The 20,042-nt window shown below is 41.6% G+C and overlaps 1 protein-coding gene across 1 annotated transcript in view; it reads right to left on the bottom strand.

Moving 5' to 3' along the window:
• LOC128702423 (uncharacterized) overlaps positions 1 to 20,042 on the bottom strand; it is a 104,486-nt gene that overhangs the window by 47,929 nt on the left and 36,515 nt on the right. The window contains exons 2-3 of the mRNA XM_070102158.1: positions 16,677 to 16,808; positions 7,608 to 7,785 (exon numbers count right to left, since the gene is read on the bottom strand). Coding sequence (XP_069958259.1) covers positions 7,608 to 7,785; positions 16,677 to 16,808 — 310 coding nt within the window. The remainder of the gene's footprint in view (positions 1 to 7,607; positions 7,786 to 16,676; positions 16,809 to 20,042) is intronic.

Genomic DNA, 20,042 nt, shown 5'->3' with positions numbered 1-20,042 from the left:
TACAAACATATTTTGCTGCAGTGAAATTTTATGACCACCCTCCACTATTCCTTGTGCGTACATCGAGGTAGAAGGAGCTGGGCTTATGGGATACAGGGATATCTTTCTCAGGTCACTCATTAACCGAAATAAATCTAGTTTTACAACTGGTTTGCTATGGGTTCGAATCCTGCCCGTTCCTTGAGACATTTACAATCGTCTTGTTACGATTTTGCGAGTCGACCCAGAAATTATTAATTTTTTATTATAAATATTGTATTTTTTTTTCTTATTCGCCGGTATTCTCCCGGCCCGGGTCTTTTCCAAGTAGTGGTGACCCGGCCTTGGCTCCCTATCTGAGGAGTATCCCGAGACCTAAGTCTCCCATGGGAGGAGGTACAACTAAATATATTCATGGGGAAGCACAGATTTTATTTCGTTATTGTCAGGAAGTTTTATTTATGAGTTAATATGTTACCCTAAACCAGTGGTTCCCAAACTTTCAGCTTGTTACCCAATTTAACATGCCACATAAAGCATGTTACCCCTTTCACAAAATGTTGTTATTATTGATATAAATGGCTAAACGTGAACGTATACAGCCTCGCAAACTCTGCTAATCCTAGCAAAACCATTGAAAACGTAAGAACCACACATACATTATATATAAAATTAATAATAGCTACAAATTCACAGTAACAGTGGGTAAATACTAACTATATACTGCACAGGGCAGTACACATACATACCAGCTTATGTCTACCTCGGCTGATGCTCACAGATAAACTGACAGTGTGAAATAGAGGCAGCCTCAGGAAGTGAGTGACGCGTACTGGACAGGTCGATCTGGGCTACTGAGTGACTTTTGTCCTGAAGCATACTTGTCAAAATACTTTTGGGTTTCCACACACTTAGCTATATATTTCTTCTTTTCTAATACTGTATATTAGTTTTTGATGTTTATTGTTATTTGGTTTAACTTTATTACTTATAATAGGTTTACTTTACAACTTTATATACTAAGACAAAGTTAACAATAATCCTCATACCGGGTACCGCATTGTTTTCTTGATTTTCAGAATTCATAACTTTTTTTCTGTCACCCCTCCATTACCCCCCAAAAATGGTTAAATTACCCCCAGGGGGTAATTTACCCCCAGTTTGGGAACCACTGCCCTAAACGAACGTAACTGAGACGAATATATATATTTTTTTTAATTTCGAGCATGCAGAATGAATGAAGCGTAATTCGTCAAATAAAGCACGTTCTAATTGTAAGTTAGGTTAGGTAAGATCTGTCAGGATACAAGACAGTGTTTCTGGCGCGTGTCTTAGTCATAGGATGACCCGCCGCTGGAGCATTTAGTCATCTCACCGAGGCATTCCACTGGCTTACCCCCCCTTTGAAAATTAAGGCTATAATTATAACCATTAGTTTTTTAAATTCTGATTGTAAAGCTGGTTGCTCAAACCATACATGACAGGCGTACTGTTTCCAACAAATATAAGATGTGTGGTGTGTCGTCCGCTACCAGACCTTACCTTAGACGAGACTAGAACTCGCAGGTAAGGACCCACAAGGAGTGAGGAGAGGATGGGAATAGATGAAGAACAGATGGGAGAGAGGAAAAAAGAAGAGTCGGGGCTAAACCCAGCAGAATACCGTACCCTCCCGTCTTATCTTTTATTATAAGCAGTTGATGATACGAAAGTAATCTAACCTGACAAAATATATAATATTTTAACTGCCCTTTACATTAATAGTTAAAAAATTGATGCAAGTAATCACGTTAGAAAATAGACGTATTTGCAAGATGCGGGTCTGGAGTCTCTATTACGTGTGGGTATTAAACACATATCAAGATAACCTGCCACATACAAGAGCAGTGAAATTTACGAGGATATCATACTACAAAAAGTTTTATCCTAAAATTTATATAGCATACAATGTGGTTTAATTTAAGGGGTTACATTTAAAAACAGCATGGTAGGGAAAGGAGTGTGCAGTACGAACTTTCTCCCAACGTTAGGCGGATAGTGACCTCCATGTGTTTACAAGCATCGATTGGCAGTTGAGTAATTAGTCTTTATTGTTGAGTACGAGGCCCGCATGACGACAGTGTCAAGGTGTTGCTACCCCCGTCCCTTAACTCTTGTCCTGGGGCCCCTCATGGAAGGTTTCTTGATGTTGGTGAGGGGCTCTTGATTTAGGGAATTGGATCTGTGCTCCAGTTCCCCGAATTAAGCCTGAATGCCTTCCACATCCCCCCCCCGGGCGCTGTATAATCCTACGGGTTTAGCGCCCCTTTGATTATAATAATAATAATTGTCCTGGGGCAGACGCTTTTTTTATTATTTTTTGTTTACCCGGTTGAATATGCAAGTTAAAAATTGCCATCATAACTCACTTAATTCAGTCGTAAGGTATACTACCACCTCCCGATGATACAAAACAATCCTTATTTTTAAAGTTAATATCTTTACAAGGTACTTAACATTAACTCAGCCCTAGGGGATACTACCACCTCCCCAGGATACAAAACAAGCCTCGTTTAGTTAACTTCGTCACAAGGTACTTAAATTTCTTAACGCTTCTAGTAAACAAAGAAAACAAAATTTTTTATTAGGTATCCCTCACAATAAAAGTTTAACTAGTTATCCCCCGAAGAGGATACCTATAGTGATTGTCGTTTTTTTTTATTACACAGAACTGTCGACTAACACCCGTGTAACTACTGCTAGTTGAATAGGAGTTTCAAGCTCTAGGACACTCGTCCATACGTCTGGTCCTGCCTGGGACGCAAGCATTAGCACCAAGAAATAACCAGGGATGCATGCGGCTCGCGCACCCGGCTGCTTGCACTAGCACCAACAAACACCCAGGGCCGCATGCGGCTCAAGCACCCTGCCTGCTTGCCCTAGCACCAACAAACACCCAAGGACGCATGCGGCTTAGGCACCCTGCCTGCTTGCACTAGCACCAACAAACACCCAGGGACGGACACGGCTCGGGCACCCTGCTGCTTGCACTAGCACCAACAAACACCCAGGGCCGCATGCGGCTCAAGCACTGCCTGCTTGCCCTAGCACCAACAAACACCCAAGGACGCATGCGGCTTAGGCACCCTGCCTGCTTGCACTAGCACCAACAAACACCCAGGGACGGACACGGCTCGGGCACCTGGTTGCTTGCACTAGCACCAACAAACACCCAGGGACGGACGCGGTTAAAGCACCCTGCCTGCTTGCCCTAGCACCAACAAACACCCAGGGCCGCATGCGGCTCAAGCAGTAAAGGTCGTGAACCAAAACCTAGTCATTGTGGTAGTCTACAAGCCTCCGGATGCAACATCCCAGCAATTCCAGGAACAGCTGTTAAAAATTGACCACTGTCTGGAAAATCTTCCAGCTCCTGCACCCAACATCTTGCTCCTGGGGGATTTCAACTTAAGGCACCTAAAATGGAGGAATATAGCAAATAATATTGTTGCAGTAATAACACCAGGAGGCAGCTCTGATGAAAACTCACACTCACACGAGCTTTTAAATCTCTGCACAAAATTCAATTTAAACCAGCAAATAATAGAGCCTACTAGACTGGAGAATACACTAGACCTCATCTTCACTAACAATGATGATCTGATAAGAAATGTCACCATATCAAAAACAATATACTCAGATCACAACATAATTGAGGTTCAGACATGTATGCGTGGAGCCCCAGACCGACATAATGAGACTAGTCACGAGGTAGCATTCACCAAATTCAACTTCAATAACGAAAACATAAAGTGGGACCAAGTAAACCAAGTCCTAACCGATATAAGCTGGGAAGATATACTAAGCAACACAGACCCCAACTTATGCCTAGAACAGATTAACTCGGTGGCACTCGATGTATGCACAAGGCTTATTCCTCTAAGAAAAAGGAGGAGTAGATGTAAAATAGAAAGAGACAGGCGCTCCCTTTACAGGCGACGGAAAAGAATAACAGAGCGGCTAAAAGAGGTCAATATATCTGAAATGCGTAGGGAGACACTGGTCAGAGAAATAGCAAGCATCGAACTTAAGCTAAAAGGCTCATTTAGGAGTCAGGAATCGCGGGAAGAACTAAAAGCCATAAATGAAATCGAAAGAAACCCAAAGTATTTCTTCTCCTATGCGAAATCAAAATCGAGAACAACGTCCAGTATTGGACCCCTACTTAAACAAGATGGGTCGTACACAGATGACAGCAAGGAAATGAGTGAGCTACTCAAGTCCCAATATGACTCAGTTTTTAGCAAGCCGCTAACCAGACTGAGAGTCGAAGATCAAAATGAATATTTTATGAGAGAGCCACAAAATTTGATTAACACAAGCCTATCCGATGTTATCCTGACGCCAAATGACTTCGAACAGGCGATAAATGACATGCCCATGCACTCTGCCCCAGGGCCAGACTCATGGAACTCTGTGTTCATCAAGAACTGCAAGAAGCCCCTATCACGAGCCTTTTCCAGCCTGTGGAGAGGGAGCATGGACACGGGGGTCGTCCCACAGTTACTAAAAACAACAGAAATAGCCCCACTCCACAAAGGGGGCAGTAAAAGCAACAGCAAAGAACTACAGACCAATAGCACTAACATCCCATATCATAAAAATCTTTGAAAGGGTCCTAAGAAGCAAGATCACCACCCATCTAGAAACCCATCAGTTACACAACCCAGGGCAACATGGGTTTAGAACAGGTCGCTCCTGTCTGTCTCAACTATTGGATCACTACGACAAGGTCCTAAATGCACTAGAAGACAAAAAGAATGCAGATGTAATATATACAGACTTTGCAAAAGCCTTCGACAAGTGTGACCATGGCGTAATAGCGCACAAAATGCGTGCTAAAGGAATAACAGGAAAAGTCGGTCGATGGATCTATAATTTCCTCACTAACAGAACACAGAGAGTAGTCGTCAACAGAGTAAAGTCCGAGGCAGCTACGGTGAAAAGCTCTGTTCCACAAGGCACAGTACTCGCTCCCATCTTGTTCCTCATCCTCATATCCGACATAGACAAGGATGTCAGCCACAGCACCGTGTCTTCCTTTGCAGATGACACCCGAATCTGCATGACAGTGTCTTCCATTGCAGACACTGCAAGGCTCCAGGCGGACATCAACCAAATCTTTCAGTGGGCTGCAGAAAACAATATGAAGTTCAACGATGAGAAATTTCAATTACTCAGATATGGTAAACATGAGGAAATTAAATCTTCATCAGAGTACAAAACAAATTCTGGCCACAAAATAGAGCGAAACACCAACGTCAAAGACCTGGGAGTGATCATGTCGGAGGATCTCACCTTCAAGGACCATAACATTGTATCAATCGCATCTGCTAGAAAAATGACAGGATGGATAATGAGACTCTTCAGGTCACTTGTTCTATCTAGGCTGGAATATTGCTGCACACTAACAGTACCTTTCTAGGCAGGTGAAATTGCCGACCTAGAAAATGTACAGAGAACTTTCACGGCGCGCATAACGGAGATAAAACACCTCAATTACTGGGAGCGCTTGAGGTTCCTAAACCTGTATTCCCTGGAATGCAGGCGGGAGAGATACATGATTATATACACCTGGAAAATCCTAGAGGGACTAGTACCGAACTTGCACACGAAAATCACTCACTACGAAAGCAAAAGACTTGGCAGACGATGCAACATCCCCCAATGAAAAGCAGGGGTGTCACTAGTACGTTAAGAGACCATACAATAAGTGTCAGGGACCCGAGACTGTTCAACTGCCTCCCAGCACACATAAGGGAGATTATCAACAGACCCCTGGCAGTCTTCAAGCTGGCACTGGACAAGCACCTAAAGTCAGTTCCTGATCAGCCCGGCTGTGGCTCGTACGTTGGTTTGCGTGCAGCCAGCAGCAACAGCCTGGTTGATCAGGCTCTGATCCACCAGGAGGCCTGGTCACAGACCGGGCCGCGGGGGCGTTGACCCCCGGAACTCTCTCCAGGTAAACTCCAGGTAAACTTGCACTAGCACCAACAAACACCCAGGGACGGACGCGGCTTACACTAGCACCAACAAACACACAGGGACGGACGCGGCTTACACTAGCACCAACAAACACACAGGGACGGACGCGGCTTACACTAGCACCAACAAACACACAGGGACGGACGCGGCTTACACTAGCACCAACAAACACCCAGGGACGGACGCGGCTTACACTAGCACCAACAAACACACAGGGACGGACGCGGCTTACACTAGCACCAACAAACACACAGGGACGGACGCGGCTTACACTAGCACCAACAAACATACAGGGACGGACGCGGCTTACACTAGCACCAACAAACAGACAGGGACGGACGCGGCTTACACTAGCACCAACAAACACACAGGGACGGACGCGGCTTACACTAGCACCAACAAACACCCAGGGACGGACGCGGCTTACACTAGCACCAACAAACACCCAGGGACGGACGCGGCTTACACTAGCACCAACAAACACCCAGGGACGGACGCGGCTTACACTAGCACCAACAAACACCCAGGGACGGACGCGGCTTACACTAGCACCAACATACACATAGGGACGGACGCGGCTTACACTAGCACCAACATACACATAGGGACGGACGCGGCTTACACTAGCACCAACAAACACCCAGGGACGGACGCGGCTTACACTAGCACCAACAAACACCCAGGGACGGACGCGGCTTACACTAGCACCAACAAACACCCAGGGACGGACGCGGCTTACACTAGCACCAACAAACACCCAGGGACGGACGCGGCTTACACTAGCACCAACAAACACCCAGGGACGGACGCGGCTTACACTAGCACCAACAAACACCCAGGGACGGACGCGGCTTACACTAGTACCAACAAACACCCAGGGACGGACGCGGCTCTGGCGCGCGTCTACATGCACCTGCGGGACACTGACCCCGATTCTGTTTGAAAGCGGTCCGCTGTTTGAATGAATGACCTTCTCGACACATATTTACAAGAATGTCAGCTATACATGACAATCGAATAGGATTGTCAGACACTGAAAAATAAACATCTCAACCAGAACTAAGCAAAATCTCTTTTATTTTGTTAGATTACATCAGCAGATGCAGTGTGATAACAGCTTACGAATGAAAACAGGTGAATATTTAAATATCGCGTGTCAACAAAAGTGGAAAAAAAAGTATATCTGATGAGAGATAACGACACAGCTTGTAGGTAGACACTGTGATTTTGTTGTACAGCAAAACCACCTGCAGTGTGAATCAGCACAGCAAATTTAATAGCCAGATTACTACATAACACAAGAAATCATTACAAGGATGACATCTTTTATTCTATCCTTACTGGTGACGGAAGGTTAGGTTAGGTAAGGTTTGTCAGGAAACAGGACAATTGTTTATTGACGCGGGTCTTAGTCATACCATGACCCCGCAGCTGGGAGCTTTTGGTCATCTGACCGAGGCCTTCCGCTGGCTTACCCCTCCACCTCTTCAAAAATTATAGTTATGATTTAACCATTACTACCCAACATTTTTTATATTGACGGAACTGTATTTCCAGATCCTTCAGTCCCATAAATTACAACATAATCAAGTCACTTTACAAACCTTCCTCTTCTGACTACTGTAATCTTCTTCTTGTCGATCTGTTCCACGGAGTCGAACAGTCTGGAGAGGAGATCGGTGTTTCCCACCTTAATCATTCGCTCTGCCTTGAACTCCTCCCTGTCAGTTTTCGTGTCCTTGTGATCACTTTCCTCGTCCGGCGGCGTCACTGGTCGAACGTCTGGCAAGGAGAACAAGGAAAGATAAAAAAAAAAAAAAAGTGTACGTCGGCAAGAACAGGGAATGAAAAAAAAACGAGTGTACGTCTGGCAGGGAAAGAAAATAAATTAATTACCGTAGGTTTTTGCAAGGAAATCAGTGATATACAAGAATGAGTACTTCAGGCAGGGGAAAACAAATATGCAAATAAATAATTATCGTAGTGTCAGGGAAAGCAGAGAAGTTATCATACTTCGGCAGGGAAAACCAAAATGTCAGCAATAAACAAAGGTATGTTTGGTAGAGAATAAGGTTAAATTGCAAAAAAGAAATGCAACTCTGGCAGGGAAAAAGGAATATAAACAACAACCATAATCTAACAACGGAAGCAGGAGAAAAATATTAGCAATGACCGAGCTTCTGGCAGGTAAAATGGGTAACCGATGATCGTACGTCTGGCAAGGAAGCAAGGTACGTAAACATTGGTAGTACGTCTGGCAGGGAAGAATATATAAAAAAAACTATAGTATACGTGTACTTGTAAAGAAAATCTAGAAACAAAGGTAAGTAAGCATGAGGCTTATTTTACAATAAACAAAGAAATAAAGAACATATGTATGCATTATAAATTTAATTAAAGTCAATATCTACATGCTAACAAAAATAGAGGCAAGCAAAATAAAAATTAATGACATGTATGCATTATAAATTGAGTTAGTTTGTAGTAAAGTCAATATCAGCGTGCTAACAAAAATAAATAAGTAAGCAAAACAAAGAAATTAATGACATGAATATATTATAAACTGAGTTTTATTGAAGTTAATATCTACGTGCTAACAAAAATAAAACCAAGCACATTTCGCAATATTTATGTCCTAATGATGGTAATTAAGCCTTGACAATACAATGCGCGTCTGTTACCTTCATCGTGGCAGGGAGTCCAAGAAAAATTGGCAATGCAATGAGGCAGGTAATTTTGTGATAATGGCAAATTGGATATGTTGCAAGATAGAGTGTCGTATAGGACACAGTCACGCAGTGAGGTGGACATGAACAGGATAACTCTGCCGCAAGTGTGGTAGGTATTTTTTTTTTATTCGCCGGTACTCTCCCGGCCCGGGTCTTTTCCAAGTAGTGGTGACCCGGCCTTGGCTCCCTATCTGGGGAGTATCTCGAGACCTAAGTCTCCCATGGGAGGAGGTACAAGTACCCCCTCATCTTTGGAACCAAGTGTCCCCAGGCCTAGCCCCAGTCCCCGCCCTCACGGGGCTCGTAGGGAGAAGCTAGGCCTTTGGTCTGCCATCTGTCCCGCCCCAAAGGGGCTCGTGGGGATGGCAGTCTTGTGAGCTGCAGGTGATAGCAAGCTCAGGCCTTTTTTGTGTGGTAGGTATTGTATACAAACTACATATATAACTGTCCCAGATACGGTGTCAGAGAGAGAGATTTACTCGCTGCACATGACGCCTAGATTATCCAATATATTATACGTGTCTCTTTAATTTCTGTCTATTTCTTTTATGTTATTTCAACATTTCTCTTCCACATCATTTTTTTTCTTAGCTTCATTCAGTTATTGTATTTTTTTTTTCGCTTTCCTCACGGCCTTCTTGCTTCTATGTTCTTCCCATCTTACCTGTGTTTGTCGATATCTGATTATCTTCCCCTTCCTCTCTTTATATCGTTGCCTCCCTACAGCCCTTCCTTCATTACAGCCTTCCTCCTGTCCTTTCCATCCCTTCAATCCATCCTTCCTTGCCCCATTCTTTTACTCCATCACCTCCTTCCTTCCCTGCTTCCCTTCTATACCTCACTCCATTATTCCTTTGTGTCCATACTTCCTACCCTTCTCTCCTTACCGCTTCATTCCTTCCCTCCTCTCCATCCTTTCGACTTTCTTTTCCTCCCTACACCCCGGCACCCACAAAATTAAACATATCATTTGAACCGTAATAAATTTAAGACCTGCGTCAGGAAACACTTGTCTTGTTTCCTGACAGACCTTACTTAATCGTAATGAATATTGGTGAAAAACACCAACTACTGCCAGACACCTGCTTTATTTCCTGGGCATTGCTGGAGGGAGTGAGGAGTGGGGAGGAGGGGTCATCAAGGGTAAATGGGGGCCACTGACCGTCTGGGAATGTCGTCCTTATCGCTATTTGCTTTACACTATTTTTAGTTATTTTCACTGGAGTAGTAACGGCTGGTTTGGAGGAAACAACTGATGGATGTGAACATTATTTTAGTGGTGACGGCTCTGTTGTAGTGAAGAGCCGTTTTGTATATTATCCTCCAAGGACCTCAAAGGAAATAAGTAACTTTGACTTTTTGGGGGGGTTATCCTATGTAATTTACACTATGAATAATAATTGTACTTACATGTACCTGTACCTAAATAAACTTAACTTGCTTACTTAAGTGTACCTGTGCCTAAATAAACTTAACTTGCTTACTTAAGTGTACCTGTGCCTAAATAAACTTAACTTGCTTACTTATTAACTTAGTCTACAAAACCTGCATAGTACAATAAATCCGTAATAAACATGCCTCTCATTTTACGATGCCTGCGCTCTGCACGTATAAGAATCATGCAAGAGGAATTGTATCTTTAATCTGGAAATCAAGTTTCACATAATACTACCTTTCACAAAACTACTGCCTCCACTATACGTGGAGGCAGTAGTTAAACGCAATTTAAAAATATATATATATATATATATATACTCTGAATGAAGTTACAGATTGAGATAACCCTGCTGGGTTAATAATCCAATAAATTTACCTCTTTGGCACGTTCAGGAGTTACGACACAAGGGGGAGGGTTGGATCCTGTATGCCGGTGAAGAGAATTGGAGCTACTGTCCCTTTCTTTGAATCAAACCGGATTACCTCCATTTCCTCATTCGCTGTGTCCCCTGTGAGTTTAGCGCTTCTCCTTGAATATAATAACTACGCTTGTTTTTAATGCGGTCATCAAGATCCAGAACTGTAGCAGGGAACACTGATCACAAAAAAAAAACCCATGTCACCGCAGTGTAAACACGGGGACAACCCTCTCAGTGGTAAAGTATTCGGCTCACGACCAAGAGGACCAGGTTGAATCCTGGACGAGTAGAGATCCATGGGCAAGTCTGGTAACACCTCATACTTAGCAGAAATCTAAGGATTAATTAACCTATGGGTCGCATCCTGGAAAACGGACTTAAAAAAGGCTCCCAAATCACATTTTTTTTTCTTGGATTCCTGGGTTATCAGCGTTTTCGATAATACTGATGTGAATAAAGTCCTCATTGCAATCGGGGTCCTCAAGCGTTCATGATATTACCGATATTCACAACTTGATTTTTTTTTTTAGATTTTTCCATTGATATAGACATAGTAAGATGGTGGTACTATTGACCCCTCAGGTAAAACTGCCCCTAACATCTATATAAAATATTGAGTCTGTATGTAAAACTAACGCCACAGATAGTGTAAAAAAAAAAATCGCACCTTCGTTTTAGGCACTCTTTGCGTATGTTGAAATATTTCGTATACGTAGTGGACAAAATGTCTCCTCAGAAAATCTTCCTGCATAGGAGATAGGACGGTACTTTATAAATTAGCTTTTATAACTGGGATAAAATTGCAGTATTTTTCTTTAGCAGACGATACTTCCGAGTTTGTATAATAATGGCCACCCGCAGAGGGCGGCCATCTTGCCGCCTCTTCTGTTGTGGAGGTGTATATTATAGCGGTATCCGCTAGTGCTTCAGGCAGAGTTCTCGTAAATAATTTAGTACACAGTCGGCGAATATAGCAAGCCACCTACGATAATGTTGTTCAAGGTCGACTGACTAGCTGGGTGGCTGCCTGCTTGCCTGCCTGCACCTAGGTCTTCCTGGTGTTTCATAGGTATTACTTCGAGGTGAAGGGAAAGTTGGTGCTCAATTAAAGGTAAAAGGTTGGGAAAGGTAACCAAGACCTAGTCCCAGTGACTGCGGGGGGACTAGGTTGTTAAGGAACTAGGATGCAGGGGCGAGGGTCATTGTGAAGAGTTGTTAGGTGTTAGCTTCTTACAAGATCAGACTATGGGGACCTTAGGTCGTGAAGAATTAGGTTGTGAGGGGTCAGATTATAGATGGTCAAGTTATTGTGGAAGCAGGTAAGAGCAATGACCTCTTATTTCGACGTTGAAGTGACCTTGGCCTGCAGAGTTACGGTGCAGGTCGCCGGGGGTCAGAGAGGTCCCAGGGTCAAGGCACGAGGTTAAAGGTTAATCACTGGCAGTCACGTAATAAAAATAACTTTATGATAAATTCACGATTATAAATTGATGCATACAAGGAAGGCGAGGTGAGGCTCGCTGCTGGTGAAGGGCTCTTCATCCTAAGAATGTATATATATATATATATACATACATATATATATATATATATATATATATATATATATATATGGCGAAATTATATATATATATATATATATATACATATATATATATATATATATATATATATTATATATATATATATATATATATATATATATATATTATATATATATATATATATATATATATATATATATATATATATATATATATATATATATATATATATATATATATATATATATATATATATGAACCCTGGGTGGTATATATATATATATATATATATATATAGAGATCTATATATATATATATATATATATATATATATATATATATATATATATATATATATATACATATATATATATATATATATATATATATTATATATATATATATATATATATATATATATATATATATATATATATATATATATATATAGGTAGTAGGTTGGTAGACAGCAACCACCCAGGGAAGTACTACCGTCCTGCCAGAGGACTGTGAAACAAACCTGTAACTTTTTTGCATGATGGTAGGATTGCTGGTTTATTTTTCTATCTCATAAACACGCTAGATAACAGGGATATCTTACTACTCCTACTTACACTTTGGTCACACTTCACAGACACACACATGCATATATATATATACATACATCTAGGTTTTTCTCCTTTTTCTAAATAGCTCTTGTTCTTCTTTATTTCTTCTATTGTCCATGGGGAAGTGGAAAAGAATCTTTCCTCCGTAAGCCATGCGTGTCGTATGAGGCGACTAAAATGCCGGGAGCAATGGGCTAGTAACCCCTTCTCCTGTAGACATTTACTAAAAAAGAGAAGAAGAAAAACTTTATAAAACTGGGATGCTTAAATATTTAGTGCGTGGATGTAGTGCGGATGACAAGAAAAGATGATTGCTGATGTTATGAATGAAAAGAAGTTGGATGTCCTGGCCCTAAGCGAAACAAAGCTGAAGGGGGTAGGGGAGTTTCAGTGGGGGGAAATAAATGGGATTAAATCTGGAGTATCTGAGAGAGTTAGAGCAAAGGAAGGGGTAGCAGTAATGTTGAATGATCAGTTATGGAAGGAGAAAAGAGAATATGAATGTGTAAATTCAAGAATTATGTGGATTAAAGTAAAGGTTGGATGCGAGAAGTGGGTCATAATAAGCGTGTATGCACCTGGAGAAGAGAGGAATGCAGAGGAGAGAGAGAGATTTTGGGAGATGTTAAGTGAATGTATAGGAGCCTTTGAGCCAAGTGAGAGAGTAATTGTGGTAGGGGACATGAATGCTGAAGTAGGAGAAACTTTTAGAGAGGGTGTGGTAGGTAAGTTTGGGGTGCCAGGTGTAAATGATAATGGGAACCCTTTGATTGAACTTTGTATAGAAAGGGGTTTAGTTATAGGTAATACATATTTTAAGAAAAAGAGGATAAATAAGTATACAAGATATGATGTAGGGCGAAATGACAGTAGTTTGTTGGATTATGTATTGGTAGATAAAAGACTGTTGAGTAGACTTCAGGATGTACATGTTTATAGAGGGGCCACAGATATATCAGATCACTTTCTAGTTGTAGCTACACTGAGAGTAAAAGGTAGATGGGATACAAGGAGAATAGAAGCATCAGGGAAGAGAGAGGTGAAGGTTTATAAACTAAAAGAGGAGGCAGTTAGGGTAAGATATAAACAGCTATTGGAGGATAGATGGGCTAATGAGAGCATAGGCAATGGGGTCGAAGAGGTATGGGGTAGGTTTAAAAATGTAGTGTTAGAGTGTTCAGCAGAAGTTTGTGGTTACAGGAAAGTGGGTGCGGGAGGGAAGAGGAGCGATTGGTGGAATGATGATGTAAAGAGAGTAGTAAGGGAGAAAAAGTTAGCATATGAGAAGTTTTTACAAAGTAGAAGTGATGCAAGGAGGGAACAGTATATGGAGAAAAAGAGAGTGGTTAAGCAATGTAAAAAGAGAGCAAATGAGAGAGTGGGTGAGATGTTATCAACAAATTTTGTTGAAAATAAGAAAAAGTTTTGGAGTGAGATTAACAAGTTAAGAAAGCCTAGAGAACAAATGGATTTGTCAGTTAAAAATAGGAGAGGAGAGTTATTAAATGGAGAGTTAGAGGTATTGGGAAGATGGAGGGAATATTTTGAGGAATTGTTAAATGTTGATGAAGATAGGGAAGCTGTGATTTCGTGTATAGGACAAGGAGGAATAACATCTTGTAGGAGTGAGGAAGAGCCAGTTGTGAGTGTGGGGTAAGTTCGTGAGGCAGTAGGTAAAATGAAAGGGGGTAAGGCAGCCGGGATTGATGGGATAAAGATAGAAATGTTAAAAGCAGGTGGGGATATAGTTTTGGAGTGGTTGGTGCAATTATTTAATAAATGTATGGAAGAGGGTAAGGTACCTATGGATTGGCAGAGAGCATGCATAGTTCCTTTGTATAAAGGCAAAAGGGATAAAAGAGAGTGCAAAAATTATAGGGGGATAAGTCTGTTGAGTGTACCTGGTAAAGTGTATGGTAGAGTTATAATTGAAAGAATTAAGAGTAAGACGGAGAATAGGATAGCAGATGAACAAGGAGGCTTTAGGAAAGGTAGGGGGTGTGTGGACCAGGTGTTTACAGTGAAACATATAAGTGAACAGTATTTAGATAAGGCTAAAGAGGTCTTTGTGGCATTTATGTATTTGGAAAAGGCGTATGACAGGGTGGATAGGGGGGCAATGTGGCAGATGTTGCAAGTGTATGGTGTAGGAGGTAGGTTACTGAAAGCAGTGAAGAGTTTTTACGAGGATAGTGAGGCTCAAGTTAGAGTATGTAGGAAAGAGGGGAAATTATTTCCCAGTAAAAGTAGGCCTTAGACAAGGATGTGTGATGTCACCGTGGTTGTTTAATATATTTATAGATGGGGTTGTAAGAGAAGTAAATGCGAGGGTCTTGGCAAGAGGCGTGGAGTTAAAAGATAAAGAATCACACACAAAGTGGTAGGGTGTGCAAAAGAAGAAAATTAAAGGTGAATACAGGAAAGAGTAAGGTTATGAGGATAACAAAAAGATTAGGTGATGAAAGATTGAATATCAGATTGGAGGGAGAGAGTATGGAGGAGGTGAACGTATTCAGATATTTGGGAGTGGACGTGTCAGCGGATGGGTCTATGAAAGATGAGGTGAATCATAGAATTGATGAGGGAAAAAGAGTGAGTGGTGCACTTAGGAGTCTGTGGAGACAAAGAACTTTGTCCTTGGAGGCAAAGAGGGGAATGTATGAGAGTATAGTTTTACCAACGCTCTTATATGGGTGTGAAGCATGGGTGATGAATGTTGCAGCGAGGAGAAGGTTGGAGGCAGTGGAGATGTCATGTCTGAGGTCAATGTGTGGTGTGAATATAATGCAGAGAATTCGTAGTTTGGAAGTTAGGAGGAGGTGCGGGATTACCAAAGCTGTTGTCCAGAGGGCTGAGGAAGGGTTGTTGAGGTGGTTCGGACATGTAGAGAGAATGGAGCGAAACAGAATGACTTCAAGAGTGTATCAGTCTGTAGTGGAAGGAAGGCGGGGTAGGGGTCGGCCTAGGAAAGGTTGGAGGGAGGGGGTAAAGGAGGTTTTGTGTGCGAGGGGCTTGGACTTCCAGCAGGCATGCGTGAGCGTGTTTGATAGGAGTGAATGGAGACAAATGGTTTTTAATACTTGACGTGCTGTTGGAGTGTGAGCAAAGTAACATTTATGAAGGGGTTCAGGGAAACCGGCAGGCCGGACTTGAGTCCTGGAGATGGGAAGTACAGTGCCTGCACTCTGAAGGAGGGGTGTTAATGTTGCAGTTTAAAAACTGTAGTGTAAAGCACCCTTCTGGCAAGACAGTGATGGAGTGAATGATGGTGAAAGTTTTTCTTTTTCAGGCCACCCTGCCTTGGTGGGAATCGGCCAGTGTGATAATAAAAAAAATAAATAATATATATATATATATGCAAACAATCGCAGACGGGCGATCTTAACTATGCGGGACAAGCCACGGGGGGTGGAAATCTTTACCTCAAGTGCTTTCACACTTCTCAGTGCGTCATCAGGACCTGTGCAATGTTGCAAGGGAGCAAGCAAAGCAGGCAGAGAGGTTTCAGAGTAGCGTAGGTGTCACTGGCCACGGTTACCCATAGACTGCTTGTGTGTGTGTAAGGCACCACAGCAAGTCAGTAGCATGGAAAAATTGCAGCTGCATGCCTCATGTTAAAAAGAAGTTATAACTGTTCATAACATTTATGACCTTAAAAGCAGATGGGGACAAGAGCTTTACCCTGGGTCGAGTTCTGTAAAGACTTGCAGCAACTTAGGGTGGCAGCTGGTAACCCTTACTAACCATTATAAAGTCCAGTTTCTGGCAAGTCTGAAATTTTCTTACTGAAGCCACCATAATGGAGTCGATAGCGTGGAAGGTTTGCAGGAGCTTACCCCTCATTACAGTCACTAACTCCCTCAATATTACAATCTTTCTTAATTAATAATGCACTACTTCGCCTGTCAGTGAAAGAAATATTAAAACTCAACTGACCAATTACGTCGCTGGAGTCCTTGCCGAGGATGAGTGGAGGAAGTGTGGAACAAGAGGGTGGTAAGTTGTTATTCTTGTTGGGTTGTAACCAGAAGCTCTGCGGCAGCGCTCTCATCTTCATCGGCAATGGATCTAGAAATGTAAGGAAAAAACAACCACATTAATAGTCATATTAGCAATATCATAAGCATTAATGACAGTAATAATTGTGTTTGTAAAATTTGTAAATAACAGCAGTAATAACATCAATTTTTCGCTAAAATATGCACGTATACTACTTGAAAAAATAATACAATATGGCTTCTTTTTTCCATAAAAAGCAATTGTAGCAGCAGTTTCGATTAAAAGCGTGATTTTTTTACGTATTTTAGTTCATTCAGAAACAGAAAAAAATCAACGTTATAGTCCCCATAGCAATGTAAAAGAAATGTCCACCACCAGTTTAGGAACCGAAAGAAAAAACTTCAATTGTTTCACATAAACTTCATCAAAGCTGCAGTTTAAGATCACCTGCAGCATCCAAGTTAAGTGGTGAACTCATCTCGCATATTCCCTCCAACAAATTTGAATGTAGGGATCTGAGACTCGCTTATTATGGGGAATCATTGAAGAATCTTACTAGTTTCCTCTTTTGATAAAGTACTAATAATAATTAGTAGTATTATTATAACAGGTTTCTAATGTTGTCTGAAAAAGACTGCCACTAAAAAAAAAAAGGTGAACACACATCTAGTACCTTTAACCAAAATTTTTGGCAAACGCCTGGCTGTGCGTGCATGCATCAGCCACGGCTGACAATTCTTTCCGCCAGCCCATACTTACATCTAACTATACACTCGCAAAAAACATTCTTCCATCGACCTAACACTGCAGAACTTGCCAACCCATCGACCTAAAACTGCAACATTCATCAAAACTTCAACTTATGGCTGCACTATTCGTCAAAACCTCTACTTATGACTTAACATTCACCAACCCCACAGTCCAACCCAATTCTTCATCCGACTCTGTAGCAGCAACGTATGTAGGCTGGGCACTAACATAAAGGTAGCCTAATGCCATGTCAAACATCATGCTATTACCAAAATTGCACACCTAGCGTAACACTACGTGTCTCTAGCATCTAAATGGGTAGTGTGCAAAGCATGTACTTACCCTCCACAAATTATGGAGTCAAAGCAGTTTCAGATGAAAATATTTGAATGTCTGGAAAGAATTTCATTTCTACGCGGTTTTGTGTGTGACGAAAATTTCCTGAATAAGAGCTCTGTTGCGATTGCTGACAAGCCAACGGTTTCAGTTTATTATTATTACTATTATTATTATTATTATTATTATTATTAGTAGTAGTAGTAGTAGTAGTAGTAGTAGTAGTAGTATATCACTTAAAGGTAGGGTATCCTGCCCGCGCGTTTAGCGTAGTTGGCCCTCCAGTGTTATCATGATCAGATGGGATTGGGTCTTGACGACCAGGTTGATTGTGTGTATAAGCTCGTGTCTTGACTAGATTTCGTGGGGCCTTGGACCAGATCTCGTGGAATCTTTTGACCAAATCTCGTGGAGCCTTTGACCAGATCTCGTGGGGATTTTGACCAGATCTCGTGGGGCCTTTTGACCAAATCTCGTGGAGCCTTTGACCAGATCTCGTGAGGCCTTTTGACCAAATCTCGTGGGGCCTTTGACCAGATCTCGTGGGGCCTTTGACCAGATATCGTGGGGCCTTGGACCAAATCACTGAGGGCCTTTACGGCCAGGTCGACTGTGGTCTTGACAACCATGTGAGGTGTAGTTTTGACTGGGTAAGGTGTGACCTTGACAACGAATTGTTGTGTCTCAAGGATACGGTCTCTTTCCACCTCACTTACACCTGTTGGGATGGACATTACGAAAAATGGCTCCGTTTAATGATGACACAGATTGATGCGCTTAGTCATTTTTTTTTATGATGCAAAGGGTGTTAGGGTTAATTTTATTGCCGATAGCATAAGCGGTGATGGGAGACCACATATACATACACTTCACAATAAACTTGTAGTACCAACCGCCAGTACATCAGCAATCAAGTCGTGTCGGGTAAATTTGTTTCAACTGTTAGGAAAGGCTTAGGTACACTTTTAAATAACCAACCTAGCAAATAAGTCTCGAATAAAGGAAAGTTAAATTATATTAATTGGGAATCTCTGAACTTCCACCTGTGATAAGGGAAGCTTCATCCGAGCAGGGTAACTCCAATTCCTCGAATCAAGAGTCCTTCCCCAGCACCAAGGTATCCCTTCCCTTGAAGAGTGGGGAAGGGTAAAAGGAAGGTGGAGGGCAAGCAAGCGCAGTGATCTTCAATTTTTAATGCATTCCCAGGCATGAAATATTTAGCTTTTATAGATCAGCTGAGCTGTGAGGGACCAGCAGCAGTGTGTGAACTTTGGTTCTGTTTGTACGCGCAGTCTACCCTGATATCAGTCTCTCTGATTCCGCTCTATATAATCCTTACATTATAATTCTACGAACAGTTTCAGTGTGTATTCAACAGGAGTTGACCAAATGCTACGACTCGGGACGTGATAGTAGCATCCTGCGCTCTTATAGTATGTCATTGTTTTGTTGGTATTTGATGAGGGGGGGGGGTACCTTTTTACTTCCAGAGCACATATGTACGACTTTATAAATGTACCTTTGGTGGGGGAGGGGATGTATAGGTTTTAATGGTATGTGGTGAGGTTTTTACCTTTAAGAATTGTTTTGTATATAAAACTTGGCATAAGATGTTTAAGTGTGCTGAAGTAGATTCTCTGGATATGTTGTTGGTACACCTGTGTGAAGTTTCTTTTTCTTTTTTGATTGTGTATACGTATGTTGTACTTTAATTTTGTTGTTACATGTTGATTGGTTTAGTGACATGTTTGCTTACACGTATAATGTATACTGTATTTTAAATAAAATATAAAAAAAAAAAGTGTCGACTGAGGATACAAATGGCGATTAATACTGACAAATATGTAAAATAGACACATGCAATAACTAGGACATTGTATTAATAAAATGTCCTAGTTACAGCATGTTAGTTACTAGTTGTCAGAGGCACTTGTCAAAAGACACTTGGTCTGTTGTGTTAGTTACTGGTTGTCAAAGGCTCTTGACGATAGTGTGTGTGTGTGTGTAGCCTCACAATCGTTCGAGTGAGTGTTAATTTAGATATTTTTAAGCATAACGCAACATTAATATTTTAAAAGTATCGGCCGTTTTTTCACCGATTCCGTAAAAATGGCCGATACTTACTGATACCAATACTTTGGCACATCCCTAAGATATAAACTAATGTTCTTTGACAGTGAAAGTACTTAAAACAAATTACCCATAATTCTCAATGGT

Source organism: Cherax quadricarinatus, chromosome 80 (genome assembly GCF_038502225.1).
Source record: "Cherax quadricarinatus isolate ZL_2023a chromosome 80, ASM3850222v1, whole genome shotgun sequence".
Classification (NCBI taxonomy): domain Eukaryota; kingdom Metazoa; phylum Arthropoda; class Malacostraca; order Decapoda; family Parastacidae; genus Cherax; species Cherax quadricarinatus.
This window is presented reverse-complemented; position numbering and strand designations above follow the sequence as displayed.